The sequence below is a fragment of the Rousettus aegyptiacus genome, unplaced genomic scaffold, assembly GCF_014176215.1.
Source record: "Rousettus aegyptiacus isolate mRouAeg1 unplaced genomic scaffold, mRouAeg1.p scaffold_m13_p_4, whole genome shotgun sequence".
Lineage (NCBI taxonomy): Eukaryota > Metazoa > Chordata > Mammalia > Chiroptera > Pteropodidae > Rousettus > Rousettus aegyptiacus.
This window is the reverse complement of record NW_023416307.1, coordinates 129,192,466-129,211,070: the sequence shown is the minus strand read 5'-3', so window position 1 is coordinate 129,211,070 and position 18,605 is coordinate 129,192,466. Positions and strand designations below refer to the sequence as shown.

General features: G+C 54.6%; 1 protein-coding gene across 3 annotated transcripts; it reads right to left on the bottom strand.

Annotated features, from left to right (window-relative positions):
- Positions 1–370: 370 nt before the first annotated feature.
- Positions 371–18,239, bottom strand: AMOTL2 (angiomotin like 2). 3 transcript variants are annotated; one of them, XM_016140329.2, is made up of 10 exons: positions 18,058–18,239; positions 14,684–15,478; positions 11,728–12,034; positions 10,551–10,695; positions 10,140–10,232; positions 5,799–6,094; positions 4,707–5,014; positions 3,744–3,961; positions 3,006–3,185; positions 371–2,204 (listed from the first exon to the last, which is right to left on the bottom strand). In XM_016140329.2, the coding sequence occupies exons 2-10, from the start codon at positions 15,415–15,417 to the stop codon at positions 2,146–2,148; spliced, it is 2,340 nt and encodes a 779-aa protein (XP_015995815.2). In that variant the 5' UTR covers positions 15,418–15,478; positions 18,058–18,239; the 3' UTR covers positions 371–2,145. The 3 variants fall into 3 exon arrangements, with proteins under 3 accessions (XP_015995815.2, XP_015995816.2, XP_036074826.1); XM_016140330.2 differs by having other exon boundaries at positions 3,006–3,182; positions 18,058–18,192; XM_036218933.1 differs by lacking the exon at positions 18,058–18,239 and adding an exon at positions 17,433–17,584.
- Positions 18,240–18,605: the final 366 nt, after the last annotated feature.

The window sequence follows — 18,605 nt, the reverse complement described above, 5'->3', positions numbered from 1 at the left end:
TTCCAACTCTCCCCTTAATGCAGCCTCACAAAATTCCCAGCACTTGTTGTGGATCCTTGAAGAGATTATACTGTGTACCACTCTACCCTCGCACATATAGATCTCCCTTGCCTGCTGGTACCCCACAGTCGGAAAAGCAAAACCAGCATCCTTCACTCCACAGTACGAGAAATGGCAATGACCTTGAGATGGTCATTTATGGACATGCTCCGGCCAACATTTAAGAACCAAGGTGCACAGAAGCACAGGTCAGGGAAGTGAGGGTACAGATCAGTGCTGAGAGTGGTCAGGGACTATGACATGGGTGACTCCCAAGATTCTCACCCTCTTTGCTTTCCCCTTAGTACAATCGCTCACCTGTGCAAAGACATACTTTTAATTATTATTTTTTATTAAAATACTGTTATACCCAGTGGAATGCAGCAGCAATCCCGGTACAGGGTGGCATAACAAAACAGCCATGTTTACATTTTAAATAGTCACGATAACTTAAACATACAGACACACATCATGGTCTTTGGCAGAAAAATGTTCACAGCACAAAAAAAAATACTTTAAAAGAAATACCAAATATTAATCCAAAATATATTAAGATGTTTTTTTTCTTTCACGATATTTGCCTTTTTTTCTTTTTTTTTTTCCTTTTTGCTTTGTAAACAATGCACATGAACCAAATGTACTTTTCAGCTTTAAAAGGGAAGGGCGATTTAAAAAAATATGCAATTGTCCAGCAAATGCAAATGTTCAAAAATGAACCAAGGAATAAAATAACACATACAGAACTTAAAAACAGAAAAGGAAAAAACAAATATTCAAGAACTAAAAACAGTCAAGACAAATAGGCAAAACCTTCCTATCGCTCCTGGGGCTGAGGTGGGGGACTCTTTAAGACCAAAAGTCAAAGTCGCTGCTGCTGGCAGGTTGCCATGTGGATGCTCCACCCTAATTCCAAGCATTGGCCCTGCTTCAGGGCGCTGGGCATGGGTAGCTTGAGGAGCCAGCCTCATGGGTGCCATTTTGTGATGGGGGCTCCCTTCAAAGGATTTTTGAGTCACACCTTGTAGCTCATTGACTAGTTTTCAAGAGCATAGCTCTCTCTCTCTCTCTCTCAGTCCCACTCTGATGAGAACAAGGCAACTTCTCCAGTTTCCTTCAACTGGTGCTGGGAAGCCCACCGTGGCAGAAGTCTGTGTGTGGTGGCTCATTTCATCTGGCTCAGGGTTCACAACCACACCGAGATGTCCCAGGAACAGGAGCTGTGGAGCCATTTCAAGAGGCCGATGATGGGGAGGGGGTGTGCCACAGGCATTTAAAACAGGGCTCAAGATGGGGGCAAAGGACAGCCAGTATCTCATGGATCAACTAGTATCAAAATACACGGGCCAAGAACGTGAGAAGGGGAGATAACTGGGAGGTGAGTCAGAAGTTGCAGGAATCTTGGCAGCAGGGATGAGAGCACAAGACGAGGGGACAAGTCCGATACGGCACACTTCAATCTTCTGTTCCACAAAAAAAGGGAATTATATACAAGCTGCCCAGCAGATCCCAGGCCCCTTAAATAGCCCCCACCCACTCCAACTGAGGGGGTGAGGCTGTGGCAGAAGCCTTCAACAGTCCCCCGAAGATACAAGTTTCAGTGATCTCAAGGAGGCAGTGAATAGCTGCGGGGTAGATGGGGCTGGCCGGGACCACACTTCGCCAGAGGGGAACACTGTGGCCAACCTGAACCGGCCTACCCGGAATCCATGGGCAGCCAATCTCGGAAAGCAACCCCTTAAATCAACACACCCCCTTCCCTCCCTCCCTGTCTGACTGCCAACCGGGGTACTGTTAGGGGATTCAGCTCTCTTCTGAGCTTTCAGTTGCTACTCCAGCAGCAAGCCTTGGGCAGCAGGTAAAGGCCGAATCTTCATTCTGCACGGGCCCAGGAAGAATATGAGGCTAAGAAGCACGGTTTTCTGGGGCACAGGTGCTCTCACAGCATCTCTCTCCCCTGTAGCATCCTTCCTAACCTTCTGGGACCCGACAGTCAAAGGGAATGAGTGGCCAGCTGAGGCAAGCAGCAGTTGAAGGGGGCTGCTAGAATGGCCGAGAGTGGCGGAGGAGAGCCGGGAATGGTTCCAAGTCCCCGCGGCATCACTTCCTTCAGATCAGTATCTCCACCATGTCCGACAAATCCTGGACTCTTGATGCAGCAACAGAGTCTGGAGAAAGACAAGAGCACAGGCACATTGCCGTGAGCATTTGCAGAGTGCTCTTCTAAATCCTGGTACTCCTTTGAAAATAGGATCTTTCTTCACCAAATTTTCCCACCTCAGCTACCCAGGTACCCACCCAGGTTCCTATAACTTGGCCAACCAAGCACAATGTTCTGCTCCCTCTCGGCTATCCATCCAGATCACCAGCCTCCAGTGTGGAAGACTCATTTGCTTAAAACTTTGAACTCCTAGGAGGGCTTGGAGGGAGCGCAGAGAGCCCTGAGGGAGGGAGGCTGCAGCATTCTTTTCATGCCTGTGGTTTTCTGAGATGTGAGGCACAAGCAAATATGCAAAGGCTAATGTGAAAAGGGAACAAAAAATTTAAATGGCATCTTCTCAAATTTCTCCTTCCCGGACTCTTTTTTAAACAAAGTCCTCTAACTTGAGAGTGCCATTAGGATAACTTGCCAAGCTCCATTATCTTAGATATTTAGATTGGCAATTAAATATGTAAGGAAGATGAGGAAAGAGGAGATAAAATGCCTCCCAAGCCGGAGCTTTCAATCTGTTATCGGGGTTTTCCATTCCTCTATTCACACATCCAACCAGCCCTCACGTTCATGTTGAGGTGGGCCACACGCCTTATTTACCTGTCACTATGCAGGGATCCCCAGGAGTGGGGGCAATGAACAGAGGGGTCTGCAAAGAAAGGGCCCGGTGCTCCAGGTCACACCCCAGATCAAGGCCCTTCCTTGATCATGCCCTTGGCTTTGCCTGGCACAGCAGCTGGGGGAACCGTGGACTTACCTAATGAGGCCGTCCTCTGGCCACTGCTGCACGCCAGAAGGCTGTCAGGTTCCGGTGCCAGGCAGGCAGCAGTGCTGTCAGGGGGTCCATCAGTCTGGGTGCTCCCATCTCTGCTCCCATGTTTGGCATGAGCAGGGAGGGGGGCTGTGGCCATTGGCTCCTCTGTAGGGGCCCTGTCTGCTGGAAAGGCAGGAGATTGATAGTTATTGCCTCATCCACAAGAGGTGGCCCCCAGAAAGAACACCCCAAGTTAACTGTACCTACTAGGGGCAAAAGGTTGTGCAGGTTGCTCTTGGTCTGCAAGAACTTTGATTGAGACAAAATGATCCTTTTTCCAAATGGGAATATCAGGTTGGATTAGTTTCCAAATGTTTTGGGCGGTAGAACCCTTCTTTGTAGATTAAATGTTAATATCAGCAGGGACTCCCAAATTTCTATGGCATCTGCCTAGAAGGAGTGGAGGGGCTTGCCCACATCTGCACAGGAAACTTTATTTTTACTTAGATGGTAAGTGGCCGGGGCACCGGGTGATGGAATTTATGAAGATGGGGGCGCTACAGCACCCCTCTTCACAATGGTGAAACAGCTGTGGGCCACGGGATCACTAGTGCCAGAGTATAGGCTGGACCCCTGGGCTAGGGGTCAGGAAGCCCTGATTCTTCTGAGCCTCAGTTCTGGGTAGAAAAGCCTGAGAGCAACTTACCCCTCTACCTATGCCACCCAGCAGCCCCTGCTCACCTGCACCCAGCCAGCCAGGGGCATCCGCTTGTCGCTCGCTAGAGGTGAGCCCCTGCCAGCCCTGGGTCCCCGTCGCTGCAGCTGCGAAGATGGATGGCACAGATTTGGCAGGCCGCAGAGAGCCCTGGGCAGCCCTGCCAGGGTCTTTCCTGGAGCGCTGCTGAAGGACCTTGATTACAGCATCCTTCTCCAGGATCTGCGCATGAAGCACCTTTAACCTGAGGCGAGAGACCAAGCCCACATCATTAGACCCACAGATCCAGTGGCCTCCACCCTTCCCATCTGCTAAAAGGTGGACCAGGATGGACCCTCTTGTGCTTGCAGCCAGGCTGGGAAGAGGGCCTTCAGAAATGTCATCATGGCTCTGGATTTTGATGCTCTGAAAACCTGCCCCTTCTTACATCAGCAAAGGCAGGTTATTAAGGGGCGGGCTGTGGACTCATCTGATGATAGCAACAGCACAACCCTTGTCCTGGGGGGGAAAACCCCAGAGTTACTGACAATCAAATGTGCCTATGCTTTTGAGTCAGACACAGGTCTAATGAAATCTCAAGGGGCCTCTGAGATTATTTTTAGAGGAAACGAACTATATCCCCAAGCCAAGGACCTAGTCCACACTTCTTCCGGGTGGTACATGGTGTGGACTCAGTTGAAAAGTCTTAGTCTCTGATTTACATGGGGGAGAGAGGAGCAGGTAGAGGCCCTGAGCCTTGGACGGCATCCAGCACCTCCACAGCCAGGGTCTCCTGGGCAGATCAAGGACGCAGCTGGTTATCTCTGGGAAAGAACATGTGTACAACGCCTGGTTGCCAAACACGTGGGGTCAGCTCAGAAGTGGGAGAGACTGCTGAGCCATGTGGGGAGAGGGGCCTGTTAATCAGGCATAAAGAACATGGCAGAGACTAGACATCGTTACCCTGCGCCCCCACCTCAAGGGCCCTGGCCTGGCCTGCAATGCCGAACCTGCTTTCCATCTCCTGATGCCTGTGGCCGCCGGCAAGCAGGCCCTCGTTGAAGCTGCTGCTGGGCGAGGGCTGCGGGGAGTGTCGGATGAGAGTGGTGTCGCGCTGGGCGGCGGCCGTGGCGGCTGCATCCATGGCAAACTGCCTCATGGCGCGTTCCTCCAAATACTTCTGCTCCCACTTGGTCATGTCGGCCTCCAGCGCCAGGATCTGCTCCTCCTTCTCCCGCAGTTGTTCTGACAGCCGCAGCGCACTGAGCTCTGGGGACCCCCCGCTGCCACTGCTACCACCGGGGGTGCCAGCCTGCCTCTGCAAAGTAACGAGTACCGTGGTCAAGGAAACAGGTCGGGGTGTGGTGGCCACTGGTCCTCGCCCCTACACTAAGACTCTCACTTATGACCATGCTTGTTTAGCCATTCACAGCACACTCTCCTCGCACCCTGCTCCCACCCAGAGACAAAGGAGGTGGCTTGGGTCCCCATATCCCTGCCCTGAATCCTGTGGCCAAGGGGGTAGGGAAGATCAGGTCTGGCTCTGTACAAGGGACCACATAAACTACCCTCCAAACTGGGAAAGGATTAATAATGACACTGGGGTAATGGGTGTAAACTAGGGCAGAACTGGGCATACCGGGACATTTGGTCACCCTACGTCTCTGGGAAGGGTAATGGAGACAGAACTCTATCTGGCCTACAAACACCAGCTATTTACACAGTCCAAAGTGCAGATAAAGATTTAGGATCTGGGTGACCAACCTCCCTCTTGATCTTGGAAAGAAACATAAGAGCAGGCCAGTCGTCTACATCAAGGCTCCTGAGCTAGTTTCTCTAGAGAACAAGGACGCCAACCACTGGTGCTCCTGAGGACAGAAGCCCAAGTCTTGAGTTCCTGAGGTCGCCACACGGCCAAGTGGCAGAGCCTCTGCTGAGACTAGTGGTTGGGAGGGGCCTTACAGCAAGGGTGGAACAGAGGTCACCCTTGCTTTCCAACGGGGCCTCAGCGCGGATCTGTGCAGGAGTCCCCAGGGGCTCCAGAACTGGCCTCCTCAGGTGATGCCCTCGCTCAGCCACTTCTGCAAAGCTTCCCAGCTCACCTGCTGTGCACGCAGGGCCTTGAGTTCCTGCTCCAGCCGCGTGCGGAGACGCAGCTCCAGCTGCTCACGCTTCTCACACGCAGCCTGCAGCTGCCCAAGTGCCTGCTGCAGCCGCTCCACCTTCTCCACGTAGGCCTGCTTCTTGCGCAGCTCCTCCTCAGCTCGCGCCGCCCGGCCCTGCGCGTTGCTCAGAGCCTGCTCCAGCAGCTCAGCCCGCCGCCGCTGGTCCTCGATGGCACCGCGCAGCAGAGCGATCTCCCGCTCTAGTTTCTCCTGCTCTTGCTGCTGCTCATAGCCTGAAGGGAGAGGCTTGGTCAGTGACGGTGACCACCCTCACTGGCCCCACTGAGCACCCACTGCGTGCCAGGCTCCATGCTGACCATCGGATGAGCACAAATGCACCTTACCCTCTCAACAACCCTAGGAGCTGAGGAAACTTATTAACCCCATTTATGGGTGAGAAAATGAGGCTCAGGTTAGGTTATGAATAAACGGAAGCACCAGACCAGGGCCCCTGAGCTACACTGCCTCTCTGCTGGGTCACGGACTTGCCACAGAACAGCTCCAAACATTGTCCACTTGTGTCTAAATCACATTCACAACTTCCCTTGAGCCTCATGATGAGACTAGAGACTGGCCAGACAGGAACTGTGATGCCCATTTAGAGACGAGACGATGGACTCCAACATGGTCATCATTCGAGTGGGACAGTGAAGTCACAGGAATGAGAACCACCACTTGCTACACCAGAAACCAGCCATTTATACATCCTATTCCACTGAAGCTTCCAATAACAGTCCCTCAGGGTGGGATCTGTGACCTTCAACTTATAGGGAGGAAAGAGAGGAAAGAACAGCACTGCCAGGGGAAACCCAGGTCGGCCTGGCTCCAAAGAACCAGGCTGCGTCCGGCAATGGTATAAGGCCCCTGCACCGAGAGGCTTCCCAGAGTGGGCTCCAGGGCTCATTCTATGGTTTAGCGCTACATTACCTTCCATGGTCTGGGAAGACCACTGAGATGTGGGCAACCAGGCTCATAAAGAAATGCAAACTCTGGAGCACAATAAAGATGACTCTGATCCAAAGATTTGTGTCTGAGGTTCCAGCTATCTTGACTTTTAAATCATCTTGTTAACTGCCCAGGGGAACTCTGCTCAGAGCTCAGAGATCCTCTCTCCACATAGCAGGACCAAGAAAGGCCTGAGCCAGACAAGCAAGTCCTTCAACTGATGCTGTAGATTTAAATCTACCTCCCACGCACCTCTCCTTGGGAGTCCCATGAGGGTCCCCCAGGAGTGTGTCGGCTGCCCGCCTTGCTGGAGGGCAGATGGGCTCTGGGCCCTGCCTGATGAACTCCGAGGCGCCGTCTCGGGAGCAGTGCTGTAACAGCACAGTGGACCTTTCTGCTGGAACAGAACTGCTCTATACGGTGCCAACCAGGGCAGCAGCCACTTGGCATGTGTGGCTATTGAGCACTCGAAATGTAGTTAGTGCAAGGGAGAGACTAAATTTTTCATTTCACTTAATTTTAATTAATTTTAATCTTTGGGCCACATGTGGCTAAGCACCTGCTGTATAGGACAGTACAGATTCTGGAACAGAAGACTAAAGGCTTGGGACCTGGGCAGTCAGAAGGGAGGATTCATTTACTCAAGATTCATTTACTGAGGCAGGAGCGGGAAGATATAGGCCACCCAGGTCAGCTCTGGCTCGCTCTGGAGTTCTGAAGGCTGGGCACAAAGCTGGCCTCATTTCTTGGTATGGACGGAAAAGATGAGGGAGCTCAACATTGAAACTGAGTCATTCATACTGGGCTGGCTTAACATTCAGCGAGTGGGGTGCAGGGGGCAGTCAAGGACAGCAGACCAAGAGTTTGAACCTAGAGACAATGACCCCCCTTCTGTGTGGGTTCACAGCTTACAATGTTTGCAGGAGGCCTACATGTCATCCCAGACTTATAACTGTCCCTGTCTTACAGCCTCAGGTGAGAAGAAACTGCCCAAGGGGGACAGAGCTAGGAGAACCAGCCCTCAGGATTCAAGGCCAGATCCCCAGGGAGGGCGAGGCCTGACCACAGTGCCAGAGCTGGGGGTCTATGTGGCTTGCCTAGCAGGAAAAGCACATAGCACTGGTGATAAGGATCACACTTCCCTGCTAGTGCTGACTGATGGGGGTGAGTTCAGTGGTTAAGTTAACCAGAGACTTTTCCCCTGAGAATTCTGTTTTCCCCATGGCTATTAAGGAGCAATGAAGAGCTAGCTGCCTGGCTTTCCTCAGCCCTTGGGAAGGGGCTGGAGGATCTAGCCTTTTGCTTCCAGTAGCTTCCTGCCACCTTTCATAACCTCTAAAGCCCTGGCAGAGGTTGGGAGTCCTCAGACCTTGACCGTTCCTAGCCACCAGGATAAAACCGTGGGCCTGTGTGTCTCGGAGGGGAGCTCCTGGACAGGGTAGGAGAGAAGCCTGGAGATGGGGGAGTGGAAAGGGGGCAAGAAGATGGGGCAAGCGGTGGACAGAGCAAGGCAATGTGCCTTTCACTTTGAGAAAGCCAGGCCCCCAACCCTCATGCCCCAGTCTCCTTTTGTGTTCACTCTCTCTCAAAGCAGCGGCTGGGCAGGCGAAGGGCGCTGGGCCCCAAAGGGAGGGGAAATGGGGGAGGCAGGCCAGAGCCCAGCGGCTCTGGAATGCCAGGCATCCAGGTCACCCGCGGCTGCAAGATTACTGGCTCCAGCGAGGAGTCAAGAACAGCCTGGCTCGTGCTCTCTGGGGAGCGGAAACGCCTCCAGGCACCCTCCACCCCTACTCTGCCAGCTCCCAGAAACTGGCCTGTGAGACTTCCTTTCTTCGGCAATCACGGCCCCAAAAGTTGGCCCTTTCCTATAGGACACCCCCATTCTGCCTCCTCCCAGCAACCGTTCCTCTCTAGACTCCCAAGGGCTGTCCCTCCTCTTTCTTCCTCACTGCCCTAACCTCCCTCCCTCTCAGAGACTGTAAGTCATTGCCACCTCACCCCACCCAGCCAATAGAGCCCAGCTTACCTCCAGCCCCACCCCAATCACCCCAACCCCTTCAGCACTGTGTACCCCCCATTCCCTGCCCTGGGCAGCCCTGCTCAGGGCTTTGAGCTCTCGTTGAGGAAGAAGGAGGTGCTGCCTGCCAGTCAGAGCTCAGTCCTCAAGCCGCCCCTTACTAACTCTTACTAACTGTGCCACTCACAGTTAGTTTCCTATGGGTTCTTTTGATTCCTACCTCAAGGCCACCTTCACCCAGACACCAGCCACTCCCATTTCACTTCTCAGCACACACCCAATATCACTATAGCAGGTAGTAAGAGCATACAGTAGTAGCTCAATAAATAACAGCCTCTCTTTGTCTCTTCTGACTGCTAGAGCCTCCGACTGCTGAGCTCAGAGCTTCCTTTGTCTCCTGCTCACCCTCCATGCACCTCTCCTCGGGCGTTCCAGCTGTTTCTTCACCCGTGGCCAGCTCTCCACCCCTGCCATTCCCATAAAGCCTCGCTCTCTGGCCACTTGCGACCTCCTAGTCACTAATCTCCGAAGCCGGGGCAGCCTGTTCTTTTGAATCTGTGGTCAGACTGTGTTCCTTCCTCAAGCTCGCCCCCTCTCTCCACCTCCCTGCCGTGGTACCTTGGGAGGGACCTTTCTGGGCTTGCTCTCATCCTGCCAGTAGCGCAGCACAGATCCGCTGACCAACAACTGAATGACTGAATGGACTAGCCAATAATAAACTCATTCCCTCTTCAAAGAGACTTCAACCACTGCTTTTGGAGAACCTCCCAGACCCCTTCTTTAGACTGCACCTGCTGGTTAAGCTCCAGGAGCCCGTTTTTGCTTTCTGCAGGTGTCTCCACTTGGCCACCCTGTCACGGCCCAGTTCCACCATACTCCCCAGCTTCTCACTGGCCCACTGGGCACCCCCAACCTTTCTGTTCTCTGAAACTCCCTAGGAAACTCGGCCTCGTCCTTCTTTATCATCTTGCCACCTCCAGGGCGATCCTGCCTCCTGCCCTGCCCACTGCATCTCTGCTTCCGAAGGACGCTGCACTGACGGCCAGCACCAAAGATCAGCAAATGAGTGCCCCTCAGTTGTCCTTCTTGTGTCCACTAATCTCCCCAATAAACAGAGAACCTGATTTTATTCTTCTTTGGAAGCCACTCCTCTCCCCAAATCCCGTATAGTGCTTGGCACACAGCAGGCATTCAGCAGACCTGTGTCAAAGCATGACTCTGACAAGGGGAGGGCCAATCCTCCCTGTCCAGTGGGGCTGCCATGGTCCCACCACCCACACATCTGGCCAGGCTTCTGAGTGGGACCCCTTACTTACTCTGGGCAAGCAGCTTGGCCACCATGTCCTGACTGCCTGCCTGCGCCTCCTGCGTCTTGCTCACCAGGCGGCGGTTTGCAGATTCCAATCTCTCTGTTTGAAACAAGGAAAGATGTTTTAAGGAAAGATGCTTGAGTATCATATGAAGCTGCCTGCCTGGGGTGTCCCCTGGGGGCCTATCTGTGGGGCTGCGTCCTCCAAGCTGGGGATGGCCTCACAGGGAGCCACTGTGACAGCTCAGAGCCTAATGAAGGAGCACCCAGGGCCACATAGGTGAGAGCTCCAGAAGGGGCTCCAAGATCCAGAATACAGAGACAAGCATTTATCAGAGTGGCCCCCAAGAGGTCTCAGCTTGGACCTCTTTGAATCAATCTACATTTCTTTTTGCAGAGGGCAGATTCCTGCTCTCACCTCGAAGATCCCGGTTGAAGTCCTGCAGCCTCCTCATTTCACTGTCCATCTTGTTCCGCATGGTCTTCTCCAGGGCCTCCCGTTTGGTAGACGCTCTCGTCAGGCTCTCATGGGCCTCAGAGAGCCTCTGGATTTCGCTCTCCAGCTGCAAGAGGCAGGCAGAAGAGCTGAAGGAAGGCAAAAACTCCCAGGGGGTACGTGGCATCAAAGTCCCCTTTATGGGGCCAGGCTGATCTGCTCTCCATCAGAGGTGAGAGACATGATAAAAGCTCAGAGCAAAAAATCTGGAGGGAAGTGATCAGAAGCTTGCATAGCCTTGGGGCGGGGGTGGACCACCAAACAAGGGTTCTGCCAACTGTCCCAAGATCCAGATGCTGAGTGAACCCAGGGCCAGGTACTCTGGAAGTGGTTGCCTCCAGGGTGACCAAATATAGCTTTCCTGTGCCCAATGTCCAGAAAGAAGCATTTTACTTTTTTTTTTTTGGCTTCTGCTGAGAAATTGGAGCCCAGTGGGCCTGGAGTGGGCACAAAAAGACTCCGGCCATGCTCTGAAGTTTGCCCTATCTTGGACACCACAGGAAGCCACAGGAGGCTGGAGGCCACCTGCTAAAGCTGAATACGCAATGGTAAACCTTTACTAAAGAATGAGGTACCGGACCCCAGTCTGCGCCGCCTCTGCCTGGAGTCTTTGCTCCTTTGGCCGTCGCCATCCACAGCAGAGGCCAGCCTGCCCCTCCCACTTGGCTGGTGGCAGGTTCCGCACGTGCTCCTAGCTGGCCTGTGATTCTAATAAGTCACTCGTTTTTTCCAAGAGTGGGGGCTTTCTCTTTGGCCAGAACAGACTTGCTGTTGTGTGGGGGACACAAAGGGCTCTCTGTGGGAGGTGTCCGCGGGAGGGGGTGTATGCCGGGGAAGGGTGCGAGTGTGCAGGGAGCTGGTGAATGGGCTCTTTCTAATCACCACTGGCCAGCAACTGCTCATGCTTCGGACCTGCTCTGCAGGCCTCGCGACTGCTCCCCAGCTGTCTGGAGTCAGCCAGGGAGGGTGCACGAGGGATGAGGGGGTGGGGGGCAGTGGGATGGGTGAAAAGCCTAGCCGGACGAGCTTTCAGACTCCCCTGCCTCCCCTCTGACTGCCCACTACTATCCAGTCAGCCCAGGGCCCCGGCAGGGCCTACCTTCTCCATGCGGCCAGTCTTCTCTGCTGAGCTCTCTAGCTCTCTCTGTAGCCTCTCGTTGTCCCTCTGCAGCCTGGCATTCTCCCTCAGCACTGTCTCCATCTGGGCCAGGTGGGCACTGCCTGCAGTGGCCAAGGAGGCCTGGGTGCTTGCTGGCCCTTCCACCCCAGGTGGACTGAGGGAGCCTAGGGGGCCATGGCCAAGAGCAGCTGGGTGTTGGGGTGGGGGGTGCTCCTGGGGCTGCTGCAGGTACTGGTACTGCTGCTGCTGCTGGAAGAACACAGGAGGCACCTGGGCCTGCAGGATCCTGGGAAACAGAAGAGACAGTGCTCAGGGACTGCACAGACCCCAGAGCAGCCCTGAGTCAGCCCAGCCCTCCTGGTCATACTGGAAAGATGTCAACTCAGCCTCCAGCAATGGGGAAGGCCTTTTCCACATGGTGTTTGTGTAAAGCCCTCAACAGCCAGGAGAGCGGGGCTGGAGGGGATTAACATCAGGAGGCTTGTTTCATGCCCAGCTTCACCATGGCCTAGGTCTTGGGGATCAGCCTGAACAGTCCTGGCTGGACCTCTCAAACAACTAGTGCTTAAATAAGAAACCTCTAAAAATGCACACTTGATCCTTCTAATCAAAAGCAGGTTCTTTTTGGGGTCTGGAGGCCACATTAATCACGACTACGCACACAGCTTTCCAGGCCCCCGGGCCACTTGGTGGCTGAGCCCCAGCAGCCAGTGCTGTGTCCGTTATGAGCCTCTAGTTTCAGGCATTACTTTGGCACCTCCTGGTGAATCACACTCACGTTTTCTCTCTCCTATTGCTCCTTGCAGCAACATTTTTAGAAGACTGTGGCTAAGGTTAGAGCATGAGACAGATGTCTGGGTAAGAGTCAGAGCTCCAGAGTCGGACAAAATAGGCATTTAATCCCCAAGGTGTCAACGTGGCTCTGCTAAATCAGGTAAGTGGCTCTAGCCTCAGGGGGGTTCTCCAGGGCCACATGAGGCATAGCAGAGTGCTGGGCTGACAGCAGGTGCCACCGTAATGGTGTCCCATCCTCGACTTCCCCTAGTGGTGACCGCAGCTTATTCTCTGTTTAAAGAGTAAATGTGGTGCAAACACTAGATTTTCTTGGGTGTAGGGGCTGCTTCTGGACTACTGCAATAGCCTGAGTTTAGGGACAATGTGCTACTGGCCTGTAGCATTGATGTAACACCAGCCTCAGGGCTCCGTGTCAAGGGAGGTAGCAGAGAGCAAGAGGCGTGGAGAGTCACAGATCCATTCTGGGGCCTTGTTCTCCAAGTGCAAAAGAACAAACTGCCTCAGTTTTACCCAGAATTTTCCAATTCCCAGAAACCCCATGAAAATTTAATTCCACTTTTGGACTGATCACCCCAGCACTCATGCCCACCGTACCCTTCATTCCTTTCCTGCAGTGTTGCTCCCCTGTTCTTCTTAGGGCCCTAGGCTGAAAGAAAAGTCCTCACCCCCAGCTCCCAACAAACAGTCCTCATCTGATCGGCGCAAAGAAGAGGCTGGACAGATGTGTTTCTGTTACTGCCTAAGGTAGAGCGTCCAGTGAGAGCTGAGCAGAGTCCCCAGTGCAATGTTCACACTCTGCACTGTTAAATGTGGCACTCTCAGGGTTGCTTCATCAACTTGCTGCCCCTGCACTGGGCCAGGCAGACACTACTGGCATTCTTTGGGGATGACTTAGCTCCGAGAAAGAATAGAGTCTCCTTTCCCTTCACACTTGCTCTCGCTTCCCCTCCCCCTCCGTCTCTTTTTTGTTCTCCAGAAAACAGTCCACTTCCTTTCTATGATATTATCTTTTCCTGACAGGGTTCAATAAGGCTGGTCCAAAAGAAGAAACCACGACTCAGCTTCCGAAACTCTCCCGACTCAGCCCTGAGAAAGGAGATAAGGTAGGGGGCCTGGGAGGTGGAGGTTGGAGAGAATCCACAAGGCTCCAGTTCCTCCATACCAATGCCCTCGAGTCACTTATTTCTCGAGAGCAAGGAAAGGCCAAACGGTGGGAAAGTGGGTGACTAAATGAAGACTCAGCAGGCATGAAGAGAACCAGACTTTGACCTTCAGTTATCAGAGGAAGGGAGTCTGTAAATCCTCAGGCCCCTCTGGTAGGATTTCCTGGACCCCCCTAGGGGAAGATGAAGGGTATGCAAAATGAAAAGCATGTGTCAGCTTCATTTCTAGAAACCCTTATTTCTGCAAACACTCCGGGCTTCCTGCTCTCCCCTGGTCTCCCTGCTTGCATTCTTGCTCCTTAGAATCCATTCTCTACAGGCAGCTAGAGGGGCCTTTTTAAAAGGGTAATTCAAGTCATGTCCTTTCAAGTCTCCACAGAAAGGGGCACATCTTGCACCCAGAATCTTCTCCCCCTACGGGCTTCAGCCACATGGAGCACATGGAAAAACATGAAAGAAAATGAACAGTAGAGGCAGAGCAGCTTCTGCCCTGGTGTAGGATGGGGAAAGGTCCCTAAGGAGGCATCAGGTCTGCCCTGCCTCCAGTGAGAAATACTTCCCAATAATCACAAAAAGCAAATTATCCACTTGTTCTTAAAAATCTCCGAAGAAGGCAGTCTCACCTTCTTCCCACTTAACTTGGAAAGGGTTTGGCAATGATTCCCAGCCCTGTTTTTATCAAGTTCTTTCTGAAACCTAACCTTTAACCCCCTGCTGTAATTCATACACTCTGGGAGCACCTAGTTACTTGACTGCTACAGCTAATTAGACATGGTGTTCATCTCCGAATTAAAGCAAGGTATGCTACTAAGTTCTCACCTGACCTTGACTTAGTCCCTCCGTTCTCCAGGCATTAGCTCCCCCTTTCCTCTGGGGCTTGCCAGCCTGGACACAAGCGGCTCTCTGGAGCCTCTCCACCATAGGAGAACTACCCTGGAAGAAAGTTAAGAGCGTGAAAGACTAAGGTGGGCAGTTACCTGACTTCAGCATGCTGGAGGTGTGGGCTGCCACGGGCGCGATACCGAGGGTCGGTGACAGCAGTCGTGGTCTCATGAGCTAGCACAACGTGTGGGTACTGAGGTGGAGGTCCACGGGGCTCTGGGCCCTCAGCAGGGGGGCCCCTGCCTGGGGGGCCCTTCTGGTTTCGGGCCAGCTGTGGGAAGCTGTGGGAGGAGCTCATGTGGCTTGGGGCCCGGGCACCGTTCCTCTCCAGGGACAGCTGCAGAAGCCGTTCACTCAAGGAGCGCACGTGCCCATGCCTCAGCTCCCGAAGGGCCTCATCCTGCCTTTGATTGCCTCCAGGGGCCCCGCGGGGATCCCGTTCATTAACATGTGGCCGGGGCCCTGTTTGCTGGGCAGCATAATATTGCAAGTGGGCTTTTGCCTCCTCATAGGTGGGCAGCTCCTCGCCCTTGCTGGGCTGTGGACACAGCCGGTAGAGGGTGTTCTCTGCCAGGTGGGGCTCACCACCCTGATGCTCCTGGCCCTGGGGCTCCTGCCTTGTGGCCTGCTGCAGCACCTGGCTGTCCTCAGGTGCCAAGATCTCCAGGGAGGCTTGGGGGCTCCCTGTGCCCCCAGCTGCAGCCCCACCCCGCAAGGCCTGCTGCTGGATGGCCAGCAGCGTGCGTGTCTCAGTCAGGTTGCCATAGCGCAGCTGCTCCTGGATGAGGCGGTGCAGGACTGTCCCAGAGGAGTCTTCTAGTGTCCTCATGCTGTCTTGCCTTGCACACACCAGCCTGGACAATAGTCAGAGGCACCTGGCCCCAGGGCACCTAGGAGGAAAGAAAGAGAAGCAATCAGTGGGAATGCATGAGAAAGAAGGGAACTTTCCATCATAGTCTGGTCCAAAGCATCAAGGTAAAAAGCAAGGCGAGAGTACCACGCAAGCCTGATTTCAGCTGCCAGTGCTGCCCCCTACTGATCAAGGCAAGTCACCTAACCTATGAGCCTCAGTTTCTCCATCGGAAAAACAGAATAATGCTTGCCTCATGAAATTAAAAATTAAAAGAGGCAATGGCTGTTAATGGCTGGTGCACTATAAATCCTTGGCAAAGAACTGCCATTATAATCATATATGGAGACTTACTATGCCTGGAGAGAGATACCAACCAGTACCTGGACGGTGATCAACAAGGAAACCACAGCCTCCTGTAGTCAGACAACCATCAAAAAGCCTAAAGAGAGACTCCAGGGCAGGCCTAGTTCAATTCTAACCACTGAGCTGTCAAATCCAGGGGTGGGACAGGGTCCCAGTTTATTGGCAGGTGATATAGAATGAGTCCAGCCCAGTAGAAGTCCTAGGCAAATAGTCCCCAGAATCCTCTAGAATGAAGCGTGACTGAGCCCCAGCCTGGGCACAACTCACTCACCGCCCTTTAACTTGCCAAGCCCTCCCCGACATGGGATGACCTTGGCAGTCACTCTGCAAGGTGAATGGGAAAGAGAAAATGCATCTGAATTGGTGAATAAGGGATGAATGAAGAGAGGCTATATACAATAGGGTAATGGTTTTGTGAGATGAGGCAAAAAGGTGCCACCCATTAAGGTTCGTGGGTCAGGTACACAGTCTGTGTTGACAGTATCTCCACAGGCGCTCCTGGAAAAAGGATGGACGACGTCTTTGCATTTTCGATTATGACACCATGTCCCCGTCGCACACGTGCGCGCACCCACAGACGCACGCGCACAACTCGGAAAAGCCCCCTATGGTTCTCTAGCCACAAAGCAGAGGGGCACTCAGCATCTTGACATCAGTAACACCCACTCGAGCCAAATGGAGGAGTAAGGGCCCAAGGGGGAGGCTCTTGGTTGCAGGCACCTGGGGGCTGTGAGGACAAGGACATAGTATCTCCTGAGGAAGCTGTTCTCTTCAGAGCTGTGGCTCCCAGTGGCTCATGCCTGAAAGGTCGCCTGCGTCACCGGGCTTCCTTTCCACGGGCTCCTCCAACACAAATCTCCAAACTGGGATTCAGGGAAAGCCAAACAAAACTTACACCTCCACAGGCCCGGTGCGTTAAGGGAGGAGGAGAGTGGGAGGAACGTGGCCCCTCCTCTGCCACAAAACTAGCCCCAGTGCGCTGCAGCAGTTTGGGCTTGGCAGGGTGACAGAGCAGCCATTCCCAATCCACTCCCAGCTGGCTGCCCAAAGCTGAGGAGCGCGAGAAGAATCTGGAGGACGTTTCTGTTCGGGTCCTTCCCGGCACCCAATCATGCCTCCCCCCGCCCCACACCACCACCACACGCGCGCGCGAGGAATGAAGATGCAAGACTCCAGAGCTGCCAGAGACACCACAAAAAGGAATCGATTTGCCCTAGTTTCATCCGCGGGGCATTTCCTAAACTCATCACTGTCCGCCTGACTCCCGCAGAGGGGGCCTAGGGACCGCGGAGCTTTCCCGACGCATTCCAGGCCTCCTTCCGCCAACAGTGTGCCTGAAAGCAGGGAACGCCTCCTCCAGGGCCTCTCATCCTGAGTGTGTCCCCGTCAAGCCCCTCCAACGCACATCTTTTCAGCTGAGCCTGTATTAGGATCTGCGCCCCACCCCCGCAGGGCACCTCTGCTGCTCTGGCGCGCCGCGCTTTCTGAAACACCCGCTTCCTAAGCGAGTACGCATCTCTAGCCTTTGCCTGGGCTCACGCTCGCCTGAAAAACCGGAGTGAGGGTTTGTCGCTCAGTCCGATCGCAGCGCAGCCAGGGAGCCCACCCTACCCGGACCCCCAGCCGACCTCGAGCTCTCGGGGGCCGCCAGGGCGCCGAGAGCGGGCGGACAACCGTAGCCGGTGGCCCAGAGGTCTTTAAGCGTCGCGGGTCCGCCTGCTTCCCTCCCTCACCAGCCCTCTTTGTTTTCCGAATGCTCCAGCACTGACGTCACCGGGCTGGACAGCAGGCTGCATTCTTTCTAAGTGAGAGCCAGTTTGTGGCTCCAGAGAGGATTTTCCAAGGAAGACAAAGAGGAATTCTTGGGCTGGTTGGAGGCAAAGACACCTGTAACCCCCCACCTAACCAGATCAGCCCCCCAGAGCCCTGCGACTTGAATTCGAAGCGGCGCCTCCTGCCCTGTTCGGCGCCCCTCTTCTCGACCCGCGACGGAAGCACAAGCCAGGCTCTCTCCAGCAGCTGCCCCAGCCCCAGCTCAAGAAACCCGCGCACGTTCGAGAACCCGCACTCGGCGCGCGGCGCGGCGCCCCCCAGACGCAGGGGCCCTTGCCCGCCTTTGCAGCTGCCTGTGAAGGTGACGCTGGATCCGCTGGGCTCCGGCTCTGGGAAAAGGCCGAGATGTGCCGGAGCTCGGGCTTCGGCGCGTGTCTGCCCGCCGCGAGCTCTCCCCGAGCGCCGAGCCGCCTTCCTTACCGCTGTGGCCCGCGGGTTGTCGGCTCCTTCAGACCCGACGACCCAGCCCGGCTCGGCTCAGCTCGGCAGCGGAGGTGTGCACTCGGCGGTGGCGCCGACGCTCTGGCAGCTCGGGCCCAGCGCGCAGCCCCAGGGTCGGCCCGCGCCGGAGGCGGCTGCTATGCCAGGAATGTGAGAGTTTCAGGTTCCCCCTCGGGATCAAAGAGAACCACAAATAACCTCCTAGCGCGCCGCCCTCCCCCGCCTCCTCCCGTTTGCTCCTCCCGGCCCCCGCCTTCCTCCAGGGAGGCGGTGCTGAGCGCCTGGCGCGCGGCCGGCCCCTGAGCGGGCATCCCGGGCGGCCCAGGTTCCTTCTGGACACGCTGCGCCCCTCCCCGTCCTGCTCCCGCCTCCCTCCTCCCGCCTCCCGCCTCCCTCCACGCTTTGCCTTCAGAGCTGCTGGAGACGAATTAATTAATCCAACTCAGCCCATTACGGTCCCCAACTCCATCCTCCCCTTCCTTTCACCCCTTCATCCGGGACGACACCGAGGGATGTACATCTCGTGT